General features: G+C 50.0%; 1 protein-coding gene across 50 annotated transcripts in view; it reads right to left on the bottom strand.

The window, feature by feature from the left end:
• ATG7 (autophagy related 7) overlaps positions 1–12,938 on the bottom strand; it is a 282,407-nt gene that overhangs the window by 234,386 nt on the left and 35,083 nt on the right. For 44 of the 50 annotated variants that reach the window (XR_015151824.1, XR_015151826.1, XR_015151821.1 and 41 more), the window contains 3 exons: positions 12,285–12,362; positions 8,372–8,488; positions 6,986–7,135 (listed from right to left, as the gene is read on the bottom strand). Coding sequence is in view for 39 of the 50 variants with exons in the window: in XM_086368531.1 (XP_086224657.1) it covers positions 6,986–7,135; positions 8,372–8,488; positions 12,285–12,362 (345 nt within the window). In the remaining 11 variants the exon portion in view is untranslated. The remainder of the gene's footprint in view (positions 1–6,985; positions 7,136–8,371; positions 8,489–12,284; positions 12,363–12,938) is intronic. The other 6 variants (XM_086368542.1, XM_086368544.1, XM_086368543.1 and 3 more) reach the window with 2 other exon arrangements.

Here is a 12,938-nt window from a genome sequence, read left to right as displayed (position 1 = left end):
AGAGCAACCTGACCTAAAAATGAGCTATAGAGAAGGAATGAACCACTAAAGAGAAATTTACCACTTATTTATAAAGGGAGGTTAGCTCAAATCTGTTTTAAAGGAACTCTTCTACCCACAGGAGGCATGCATAAGTACGAAGAGCAAGCATCCGAGAGGAAGATGACAGAATCCATTTGACGCCAGGCTGAACACAATGAAATAGTCCTCTGATGATTCAAAAGTGACCCCAAAATCTTTCAGTGCTTTAGGAATCAAACCTACAAGCTTAATCACTGTAGGATTCAGTCCAAATGAGGCTCAGCAAGCCAGTTTAACTATTTGGGTAAACAGACTTCATAAATGGCAGTCAGAAATAACCATTGGCTAGGAGATCTGGATTCTAGAACTGGCTTTGCCACAGATTCATTGTGTGAACATGGGCAAATCACTTCCTTTTACAAGAGAACTCAGCAGAAAGAAACAAAATGTAATTGCAAAAAAAAAAAAATCTATTTAGAAGGTTTATGAAATAAATGCTCCTTTCTCCTTGGCTGAGAGCATATAATTCATTGAAGTTGTTCAGTGATGAGCTGGCTACCATCCACCCAGCAATTTGCTGAAAAAGTACAACGTGAGAAGAGAAAGAGGGCAAAATTGCCAACTTGAGCGTCTGGAGAAATTTCCACACTGCCATAAAACATGCTTAACTGACAAATGACTATTACCCACACGCTCGATGTAACAGGAAATGCACAAAGGGGATTATGTGTTTTAAAAGTATAGGAAAAAAGTTCCGAGATATCACGCGTGGCGATGTCAGCGATGGAGACCAAGATGTGGATACCGCTGAATGAAGAAACAGCCCCTAACCAACAGCAGACCAATTACTGCTCCTTTGCTAGTGCTCTTGTCCTAAGATTTCACAACCTGAAAACTGAAGGCTGACGCTGTCAAAATGACAAAACGTTTCCCAAACATTCAATCTCAAATAGCTGTTCTGGAGAAAAAACGAGACTCAGTCAAGCAAGCTTTCCCTGACGATGGGCAGTGGGGCAGCATCCAGGGCTGCATCAGCATGAACCCCGGAACAGCTGCAGCATCACCACCACCGGAACCCACACTGGAGGGCAAAAAGAGCTTAGACAAAGCCCATTTTCAGCCAGCCCAATGCATGTAATACTCAGTGCTGCTCAGCGAGCACTGCTAGCTTGAGGGAGATCGGCGGTGCGGGCAGGAGTCACCAGAAGCAGCAGTACGGGAGCTAGCCCCACAGGCGGGGAAGCCAACAGGTACTGGCCCTTCCTGGCTCCGCAGCGCATGACTTCCACACACTGGAAACCCAAGAGTTGGCGGGGGGCACGGTGGGAGAGCTGAGGCCACAGAAATAAGCAGACACCACGAAAGCACAGCACCCTCACCCCGAGAGCCTGCCGTCAGACATCGGCCAGCACACGACTGAGGATAAACCTTAACATGCCCAGCCTCTTAACCTTGTAATTCCACATCTAGAAATCTTTCCTAAGGAAACAAACAATTCAAAGTACAAAGAGGAGGGCAGGGAGGGTGGGATTTCATGCATAAAGAAGCTCCTAATAGTGAAGAATTATGAGAGACCTAAATGTCCGAAACTTGAGAAATTCATGATGATACGTATTTATTAAAAAGGATGTCGATGCAGAGTTTAGTATTATGCTAAAATAAAACAGAAGGTAGTATAATCTGAGTCATTAAAATCTGCACAGGAGACTAAAAGATTTTCAGTAAATGGAGTGCTATGAAAACCCACTGTGGGCAGAATAAACCATTTTACGGAAGTTGGGGGTGGGGGAGTTTTCTTCAAAGAATCATGAGTAAGTTTCACTCTGAAGAAACTGGGAAGAGAAGAAGTACAGGGGTGGGGAGAGGATGAGACAGAAGAAGAGAAAGGAGACAGGAGTTCCAGGCATCAGCCCTGCAGGGGGAAGGCAGTCAGCACTTCCGAGGGGAGCACCAAGGGAGTGGGGGTCAGATCCGCACAGGGCCCGGGCCACATGGGGGCCTCTGCATACAACACGGGGACCAGGGACAGATCCGCACAGGCCCGGGGCACGTGGGGTCCTCTGCATACCACATGGGGGACCCAGGGACAGATTCACACAGGGTTCAGACCATATGGGGTCCTCTGCATACCACACGGGGGAGCAGGGACAGATCTGCACAGGGCCCGGGACACTTGGGGTCCTCTGTATACCACACGGGGACCGGGGACTTATCTGCACAGGGCCCAGGCCACGTGGGGTCCTCTGTACACCACATGGGGCACACGAGACAGATCCGCACAGAGCCCGGGGCACGTGGGGGCCTCTGTACACCACACGGGAGAGCAGGGACAGATCTGCACAGGGCTCGGGCCACATGGGGTCCTCTGTATACCACACGGGGACCGGGGACTTATCTGCACAGGGCCCGGGCCACGTGGGATCCTCTGTATACCACACGGGGACCGGGGACTTATCTGCACAGGGCCCGGGCCACGTGGGGTCCTCTCTACACCACATGGGGCACATGAAACAGATCCACACAGGGCCTGGGGCACATGGGGGCCTCTGTACACCACATGGGGGACCCGGGAACAGATCCGCACACGGCCCGGGGCACATGGGGTTCTGCACGCCACACAGGGGACTTGGGTTCTTAGAGCACAGGAGAGACAGCATTGCTCTGCCTCATTTGGAGAGTGACATGATCAGATCTGCTTTTCAGGGGACTTCCTGGGATGATACGGGGACGGACTGGATGGAGGCCTGAGCAGGCACACAGAGCCCACTGGGAAGCTACTGTGGGAAAGCAGATGAAAGACCATGACGCTCAGGCTGGCCAGGTGGCAGAAGAAACGCAGAGGTGGCAGAAAGAGAGAAGTTTAGGAGGTGAGATCCACGGATATGGTGCTGGTAGAGGATCGAGAGGCAGCCAGCTGGCTGCCCAGATTCACAGCTCTCGTGACCGGATGGATGACAGTGTCGCTACAAGATGGCGATGCCCAGGAGAGTACCAGACTTGGGGTGAAGACCCTGAGATCAACTCAGACATACTGAATTTGAGGTGCTGGAGTAGGCAGGCAGGGGGTTGGCTAACGCAGGCCAGGGTCCAGAGGCAAGTTCGGGCTGGAAACGGTGGTCAGTAGGGTTGTGGGCACCAGGTTTCCCAGAAGAGAAAGCAGACTCAAAGGAGAGAAACCTGAGGCAATTCCAATGGCTCTCCAGCTTCTGTGTGAAGACACCACGACAGGGCTCACAGAGGAGCAGGGGCTTCTTGAGGGTCAAAGTCCCTGCTAAGAGGAGGAGGCAGGAAATAGAGCAAAACAGGAAGCTGGAGCACAAAAGCGAAGAATTCATGTTGAAAAGAATGCCTATTTCTCGAAGAATAGGATAAAAAATTTCAAGGAAAGTTCATGACTCAAGGAACATGAAAGAGAAAGTGGAATTATGTGAAAGCAAGTGAACAGGGTTCACACCATGAGGCAGGAACGGTCTCGAGTGAAGTGAGAGCTAGGTTTCACAGACATCACGTCTCCAGAAAGAAAGAAAGAGTTGCTCAGTCGTGTCCGACTCTTTGTGACCCCATGGACAGTCCACAGAATTCTCCAGGCGAGAGTCCTGGAGTGGATAGGCTTTCCCTTCTCCAGGGGATCTTCCCATCCCAGGGATCGAACCCGGGTCTTCCGCATTGAATTCTGTACCAGCTGAGCCACCAGGGAAGCGCTCACGCCTTCAGGACTCTGCTCCAGCCCTGCTTTCCTGGGAAGTCTCCGTGCTCACCAGCCTTGTGCTTGTCCACGAGGACCAGCAGCTCTCTCCTCTCTAAATTCACACACACACCGTGTGCCCATCAAGTGTCTGGCATCACGCTACAAGTGCAGCATGTGCTGTGGGGTGTAACACGGTCTTGGTGTGACCACTGCTCCGGGGCTGATCAGGGATCCCAGTTGAGACGACCTGTGACACACCAGCAATGGCATGGAAGCCCCGTCAGTGCCTGGAGAGGGGTCGCTACCAGCACACAGAAGAGGGGTGTCGAACAGCGCCGGGACCGCGCCAGCGCTTCCAGGGTGTGGACTAGGAAGGGAGGGGGTGAGGCACTGGCCAGCGGCAGGAGGAACACCAGCCGGCGTGACCAAAGGCGGGAGATGGGGAGAAGACGAGGGCAGCAGGGGCATCTGGAGGGCACAGCTTGGGGAGCTTTCGAAGGTGAGGTGGGACGGATGGGCAGTCGCCAAGTCTGAGGAGGCCCTGAACGCTGAGCCTTTCTAACTCTGTCTTGAAGACCACAGGAACCACAGAGGGGTTTCAGGTAGCAGAGGGACACAATCCAATTGCTGTGTGAGAACATGCATCTGGGCGGCACGGCGGGGGGTGGATGGGACACCCAGGACTACAGAAGGGAGGTCGGCCGTGAGGCCACGGAGCTCCTGAGAGTCCACAGTCTGTGTAGCCTCTGGCAATCCTTCCTAGAACAAGACTGGACACAGAGGCACAGATAAACCGCCAAGTATCGTCCGTGTCATCTCACTGGCCCGTCTTTCTGTGACTTGAATTTCTAGCTAACTTTCCACAAGTCGATGTCTCATCGCTCCTATAAGGACTCGGGTTCCACAAGAACAGGTGCAATCATATTTCACAATTTCTGGCTCACAGGAGGTGCTCATGATATGCGCTGAGCCATGCCAGGCTTTCCTGAGATACAGCCTTAACCCAGTGAAGGATGCCGCGTCCGAATCGGGCGGTGGTTGGCCTCTGGGTCAGGGGCCTCGCCAACTCACCCAAATCACTTCACAGGAGACGCCAGAGAATGTTCAGGCTTTAAAAACTGGCTGCTGCTGAGGAGGAAAGGAGTTGGACACACGCTGCCCACCTGCTGCAAGCTGGGCACTTTACCCACGTCATCGCATTTCTTCTTTGTCAGCAGCCTCGGGGAAGAGAGGAGCCTGGCGGACTATAGTCTGTGGAGTCTCAAAGAGTGAGACACCACTGAGCAAGCATGCACACGCAGGTTACCACCATGGGACAGCGAGACCTGGGTGACGCAAGGGTGTGCGCATCCCCCAAGGTCACAGAGCTACAAGGTGGCAACACCGGGAGTCAGACCTGCTTGATTCCAAATGGCAAGCAGGGTCCACCTCTCCCCCAGTGACATGAGAACGGACTGGAAGAAAGTGCATGGGCTTCGGAACCAGACAATTAAGCCATTTGAGTCTCATCTGCATCAGAGAGAAAATGCGGGACTTCCCTGGTGATCCAGTGATTAAGAATCCACCTGCCAATGCAGAGAACATGGGTTCAATCCCTGGTCTGGGAAGATCCCCCATGCCTTGGGGCAACTAAGCCCATGTGCCATAACTATGGAGCCCAAGGGCCCTCGAGCCGGTGCTCCACAACAAAAGAAGCCAGCGCAATGAGAAGCCTGCCCACCACAACTAGAGAGAGGCCCCTGCAAGCTCAACCAGAGACAGCGGGCACACTGCAACAAAAGAGCCAGCACAGACAAAAATAAATAAAAACAGGAAACGCAGGTACTGAGAATACCTACGTCACGAAGTCATTACACGACAGAGCATGTGAAAGCCCCCTTTAAACTGCCAACTGTTGTTCTGGCAGAGCTGCCCTCGGGGAAGACCATGTCTTCACAACACACAATTGAAGTCCAGCCGCTTTCAAAGCCAGGCTGATTTGCCCCATCTGCTGTCACAACGGGGCCTCGAAGCACCAACGACAGGTCTTGCTGCTGCTAAGTTAGCTACAGGTCTGCAAATCTGACTGGGGTGGGGCTTGGGCAAGAATTATAATAAAAACCCAACCCTCAGTCATCAATCTAAAGAGGGCTCCCTCTGACAAAGAAAATGCTAGTGTAGGTGAGAAAGAAAAAAATCTACTTTAAAATAAAAGGCACCTGAAGTTCAGGCCAAGGAAGAGCCAGGGCACCAGCAAGAGGCCTGTCTCGTCTCAGCTCTGACGTACCTACACGGCGACTGAAACCCTCCCACTTGATTTCAAACCTGCATGATACTCATCATCAATATTTTATTTTTAATTTTCAGTGCCTTAATATGGCTAGGACAGCTTCCTATCTATCTCATCACATCTAAAGACACTTACAGTACTCCTTCCCTCACTCAAAAGAGTTTTACTGGGGGCCTGAGGCGAGGGCTGGCCACTACGCTGAGGCAGATACGTGTGGGACTCGGTCCCTGCCCTCTGGGAGCTCACAGTCCAACAGCATGAGAGGCAGTGTGTGCAAGGGAGTGAGAAGGGGAGTAAGGCCGGGAGGCCAGGGGCAAGGGCAGTGAGGTCAGACGGGACAGGTCACACCTGAGACACCACGAGAAGGCCTCTCCATGGACGCAGGGCTTTGACAACGAGACAGTCTCTAGCATCCCCAGGCAGGACCTGCTTTAGGAAAACCAAACAACACGAGGACAAAGACAGACACAGGAACGCTTCTGGGTCTGTCTGCTTAGGGGGACTGTCTGGTGAAAACCAGAGAAGCTTAGCAAGACCAATGGCTCATGAGGAAAATAGGGCAAGATGAGGCAGGAAAGGTGGACTGGGGGCAGAAGGAAGACGTCTTGAGCTCTTGATTAGTGAATGGCACGGGGAACGTGACGGGGCTGAGGGAGATCACTGCGGGGTGGAGACTGTCACTGACCAGGAGCGAGAGGACCAGAGTCTGCACTGCCGCGGTAGCTCTGGCAATGAATTAAAACAGATAGAAAGTGTATCAGGAAGAAAAACTGAGGCAGTGAGGAATCCACAATTACTCTGAGGTGCCACAGAGCTAAGAAAACCTGGAGGAGGTCCTGATTTGGGCAGTGTAGGGGTGGGGGACGGTGAAGATGCGGAGATGTCCTGAAACTTTCTCTGGAAGGCTTAAGACACATAAATGAGCCTGAATTTCGCAGTGGTCTATCATAACATGAACATCAGATTTTCTTATTGGATAATAAAATGCTCCTCAAAGTTTCTCTGACCTTTGTCCTTTGACCCTGGAAGAAATCGCTGTAGTGTTTGAGCGAGGAAACCAGCACCGTGGTCTCGTCATACTTGATTAGGAAGTAAGGCAGTGCTGGGACTCCTTCTGTCTGACAAAGGGCATCATACGCATGCTCAAGGGCTTGAATCTGAAATCAGGAAACACTGAGTTATTCTCCAGACAACTACTTACCTAGCTCTGAGCTGAGAAAAATTAACATACAATAAAAGGTACTTTCGGGCCAGAAGCCTGGAAATGATTGCTCACACCCCTGTTCCTCTCTTGCAGCAAGCAGACCTAAGGGTGCCCCAAATCACACCACCTCACTCTGAGATAGCGCGTGGTGGTGTCTCAGACAGGAGCACACACACATATTTCACGGCACCCTTAGTGTGATGGCTCCCGGTTCCCCAAGACGCCACCACAAAGGTTTAGAGAGCGCCCAGACACTAAGTCTCGCCTGTGATATCCAAGCATGAATCTACCACGGATGGATTTTGCCCTGACCCCTTCTATAACCTTCAGTAGCTCCCTTGAGACACGCTTTCTCTTACTTATCATACAACTGACTCATTCACAAAGCGCAATTCAAGGCTGTTTATAGCACGTTCATAGGGATTTGTCACAATACTTTGAGAACATTTTTGTTCCCATTAAGAGAAACCTCAAACCCATCCGGACTCAATCCCCAGGCCTAGTCTTTTGTTCGCACTTACAGTTCTCCCTAGAAAATTCATTCCACAGAACCACAACCTTTGATTTATCTTAGTAAATGAGCTTTTTAATTAACAAGGGCCCTCCCTGGCTTTGGATTTCTGGGCTTTAGTGAGTGACATGCTTCATGAATTCAAGTCATCTTGACACTCAGCGTTTGCCTTGACGACAATCAGAATTTGGGGGCTGAGGGTCTGTCTTCTACCAACTTGATGGTTTTCACTGCTCTTCTGGGAACCACCTCTAAAGACCTTATTATCTTCCTTAAACTGCAAGGACTAGCTCTGTAGGGACCGTCCTTAATGTAGAAGTTCTGCAACTTGGAACAAAGAAAGGGAGAAGTCTTCTCTTTGGTTGCAAAGACTCTCTCCACTGAGAGTGGAGATCACGCTTTGGCAAATTCCCACAGTCTTTCAAAGTGTTTCTGTAATTCCTCCCTACTGGCTTAGCATCTCCACACAGGTCACGAGGACCTGGACAAGCGCTGCTGACCACTCTTCACACGCGCTTACCAAACACTGTGTGAGCAAGTCTGCTCTCAGTGCCGCCTTTGGGGGATTCCACAGAGACCGCCTCCTCACCCAGACAAGTGTCTTTAGAAAGAGCTAGATAAACTACTCATGCACATTTAAACTCAGTTTGATCTGCATTTTGTTTTATTTGTTGATACCTGTTTTGGCAAAAACCATTGATCCAAGGCCACTGGCCCCTGAATGAGGGGTATGCTCTCTGGAAGGCAGAGAGCTGGGGAGCAGAACCAGTAGTAGAAATGGTACTTCTTTAGATCCTGGAAGAAACAAGACGACACATCAGAATGGCACGGTGATCACACGGAAACGCGCCTACTAACGCTAACTTCCCAACAGCTACGTGAGACAGAAAAACTAATGCACGCCAGATACGACCAACTTGTCAGAAACCTCCAACAGAACCCCCGTGTTTATCTGAAATGTCCCCACACATTCACACTAATGTATCAGGACAGACATAATATATTTTATTGACCACTTCCTAATAGAAAGTATCCAAAAAGTAACTGATGTTGTTGTCATCATTGTTTAACATATAAAATCACCCCGGGAGGTAGCTGTTATCTGCCCATTTTACAGACAGAAAACTGAAGCTTAGAGAGGGATGGAAAGCTTGAACATAGATACCAAGTGGCAGAGAGGAGAGTAGAATTCTACTTCCAAAATGTAAGCTCTTGTTCATGGTACCAGGCGTACCCAGCGTGCCATCTGTGGAGGTACAACTTCCCAACAGTCACCACTCTTGTCACAACTGAATGAACTAAGCATGCTATTGAAGTTATTAGAACGTGCTACATATAACCTGAGATAATATAACAGTGTTTTCAGAACTCTCGTACTGGTGAAATTCAAGTCAACAACTAAGCACTTGCTGTGTACAAGGCAATATGTTAGATACTCCGGCAGTAAGAAGATGAAAAAAATTCAGTCTGGCCCTCAGGGAGCTCAGTCACTGCAGGGAACAGAGAGGAAACAAGTACATGAGTAGCTGGATGAGTCACAGAAGAGGTTCCAGGACCTAGGGTGCACCGACGACAGAAGAGGCATGCCTTCGGGGTGTGTGTGCCTGCTCCCCAGCCAGGGGAGGCGAGAAAGGGCCCGTGACTTGTGAGGCCGTCCCCACTCAGGCCCAGTGTTCTCGTCTCCGAATTTCTGTAGCAGGTGAGGCTTGAGTCACTCATGTGGGAGGACCCTGTGGTTATGTGGGTACCTGACAGCTTCCCACCAGCCTGTTACCACTGATCACTTTGTAATTTATGTCGCTACTTGACATTTCCTCTCAGATCTTGCCAGGAATCAGGAGGGGACCGATGCTTGGTGACTTCTCACTGAGGTATGCTTCGTGCACCACGAAGGCCACCGTGCTGGACTGACCTGGTGGCGGAGTGGGTAAGCATCTCCTGCCAGTGCAGGGGACCCCGGTGTGACCTCTGGTCTGGGAAGATCCCAAGTGCCTCGGGGTCACTAAGCCTGAGCGCCACGGCTCCTGGACAGTGCTTCAGAGCCCGGGAGCCACGCCTACTGAGACCGCGTGCCCTAGAGCGTGCGCGCCGCAACAAGAGAAGCCACTGCAGCAAGAAGCCTGGGCACCTCCTGGGCACGAGAGTAGCCTCCACTCGCTGCAACTAGAGAGAGCCCACACAGGCAATGAAGCTGAAAAAAGAGTCACCATGTTAAAGATGTTACAGCACATTAAGTGGTTTTCTAGTATACTGACCAGGCTGTGCCACCATCCCCACCAATTTCAGAATGTATTCATCGCCTCACAAAGAAACCCCAATAGCAGAAACTCCCCACTGGTTTATTAGTTAGAAATCCCATTCACAGAAACTCTCCGTTCACCTCACTCTCACCCCCTGGAAACCTCTAGCCTACATTCAGTCTCTCTAGATTCGCCTATTCTGGACTTTCCAAACAAATGGAGTCAGACTAGGTGACTTTTAAAAAACAAACTTACACATAAACACATGTCCAGATGAAGAAGACTAGTCACTATAGTTTCCACAGTCTGTATTTCTGCCACTAACTGATCAACTAAGGACAAACTCCCTTTAACAACAGCAAAGCAAAGTGCAAAATCTAAATTAATAAAGTGTCTGTACCTTGGAGTCCTAGAAAGAACAGAAAGGAAAGCAAAACACCTCTAGAGATTTTTCTCTCTTCCATGTGCTTAAATGATTTGTCATAACTGATCTTTAGCGAAAGGTTAAACGATTCAAGATGAAGGCCTTGGCAGTTTCTAAAAGCTCTTATCAGGTCATCTTCAAGAGTCAAAAGGCAAAAAAAAAAAAAAAGAGTCAAAAGGCTTGAATTTCTTAGGATGCTTTTCAGGACACAAGAGACCTCGATCACATCAAACATAAAGCTCTTTGTGTCTGACAGGTTCCTAAAGACACAGACTTTTAATTTTTTTTAAACGCAGACTAAGAATACTCAGTAGAAAGGGCAACATGGCCAACTCACATAACGACTCTGAGATGCCTTAAAACTTTAAGTGAGATCCAACGCTATTTTCTCATTAAACACAAGTTGTCCATTAGATTTTACTAGCTAAAACCCTTAATACAGAAGATGTATTGATGGTAAAATTAAAAAAAAAAAAAAACACATTAATTAGCATTGCTTTTATTTATCCTTACAAAATTACTCAATTTACAAAATATCAGTGCCAAATTGTGTCTAGTAATCCCCTGAAGTATCTGGCGCTTTTCTATCTCGCCACCGACACACAGAAAGCACTTTAACTTGTCAGGAAACGTGCTCCTTGCAGGGCCCCCATGCCCACTGCCCCCCACTCTGGGTATGACCCCAGTTTGAATCCTCTCTCACTCTCCCCTTTGCCTCGGGTGGTGCATCAAAGAGGCAGCAGGAGGAAGAAATGGAGGACGAGTTCATGGGGGAGGAAGGAAGGCAAGACTATATCTTGGCAAACCAAAAAAAGAAAAGAAAAATGTAGGGAAGAGGATTAACATCTGAAGCTGATAAAGCTGGGGTGAACAACCAGCGCACTTAATGCGTGTCCACATCAGTATGTTTACATGCCCACTCCAGGGGGCTATCTTCTAAAGAAATAAGCGGGAAGAGAAAATCAGTGTGGCTGACGATGTTCACTGCAACTTTTTTTAATAAGAGTGAATACTGGGGACTTGCCTTGCGGTCCAGTAGTTAAGACTGCTTCCAGTGCAGGGGTCGTGGGTTCGACCCCTGGTTGGGGAACTAAGATCCCACATGCTGCGTAGTGCGGTCAAAAGCAAAATAAAATAGTGAATACCGAAAACAACCGAGATGTCGAAAGGTCTACAGAACACACACTTGACAGAATACTATAATGTCAACATAATTATACAGGGCAAACAAGCTTTCTGCGGAGATATATGCAGATGCACACACGCATATGTGTGTATACACGTGCATAAGCGTGTGTGTGGGCTGGCACTTCTGTTAAAAGCAATCAGCCCTCACCTTCTGCCATGTTCCCCATCACTGAGGCTCCCTCCCCCTGCTTCCCTGGGCAGCAATTGTTCCCCTAATGTGATTTCTTCTCCTCTTCAAAGCTGCCCTTAAAGTTCACTTTAACTAGATCTCACTTACATAAAACATTTTCTTTGTTAAAAAACAACAACAACACAGCTGTGTGGACAAGCTATGCAGGGTGACCCCCTCTCATCTAGAAGTCACCTGGGGATGGCTTAGATCCTCGAGTCGTCACCTGTTCCTTATGTCGATGGACCCAGCAACTGGGCTCTGCGGCGCTGAACTTAACAAAGACGTTAGCAGTGATGAACCCAGCTCCCGGAACTGGGCTTTGTCACCTCCTCAAATGATGAGAGCTGGGTCTCCCTGTCACATAAACCAGGCAAAGCCACCAGTGCGATCAGGGAGACTGAATTAATCTTGCATCAGTGAGAAACGCCAGCCACTACCGGATCACTAAGCACCCAAGGATTTGTTTAGCAGATGTGACTTGAGAGAAGAGAGCAGCCTGTCCCACCGGTGCCCTGGGCTCAGCCAGGGCAGTCCACAGTCCACACCCCGCAGAGCCCGCAGACTTACCGCAAATGTCAAGAGGAGGAACTTGTTGAGGAGCACGGGGTTGTCCAGGGCGGCCCCCGATTTGATGGACTCCCAGATCTGCCGGGAGGAGGAGTAGCATCAAGGCAGGTCCCGGGGTCTCCTCCCGCCTCCCTCCCAGGAGCACATGGAGCTGCAGGGCAGTGCGCCTTCCTCCCCACTGTCCAGAAGCATCCTTTCTCTTGCTGGGTCTCAGCATCAAGGAGGAAACCCGGCCCGTTCATGCCTTGGTTACTGCCTTCCACAGATGTTTACTTATTGTCAACTACAGAGCAAGCACATCGGGGCTACAGAAGAGAGAGGCGCAGTCCTTGCCCTCCAGAAGCTAAGAGCCTGGGAGAGAGCCGGGCACCCATGTCTGTATGCCGCCAGGCAGCAGGGGATCTCGCAGACGGGCGGACAGTACCTGGGAAGAGCCCTGACCTTGGCTAAGGACAGGCGAGGGGAAGGAGCCAGGGATGGGCTCCAGAGGCCGTGATCTGAACTATGTACAGGGCATTTCTTAAAAGCCTTATTTGGGATAATCTTTCCCCGAAGAGAAAAAAAAATCAAGTCTATGGATACTCAGGAAGGGTGTGACTGGAAGCAGACGCAGGCCCCGGTCACACGTTTCAGGAACTAAGACTGGTGGCTAAA

Source organism: Bos grunniens, chromosome 22, assembly GCF_055505025.1.
Source record: "Bos grunniens cultivar Pamir isolate PY7600 chromosome 22, Bosgru_T2T1.0, whole genome shotgun sequence".
Taxonomy (NCBI): domain Eukaryota; kingdom Metazoa; phylum Chordata; class Mammalia; order Artiodactyla; family Bovidae; genus Bos; species Bos grunniens.
The sequence above is the reverse complement of the archived record's forward strand: the minus strand, read 5'-3'. Positions and strand labels throughout refer to the sequence as shown.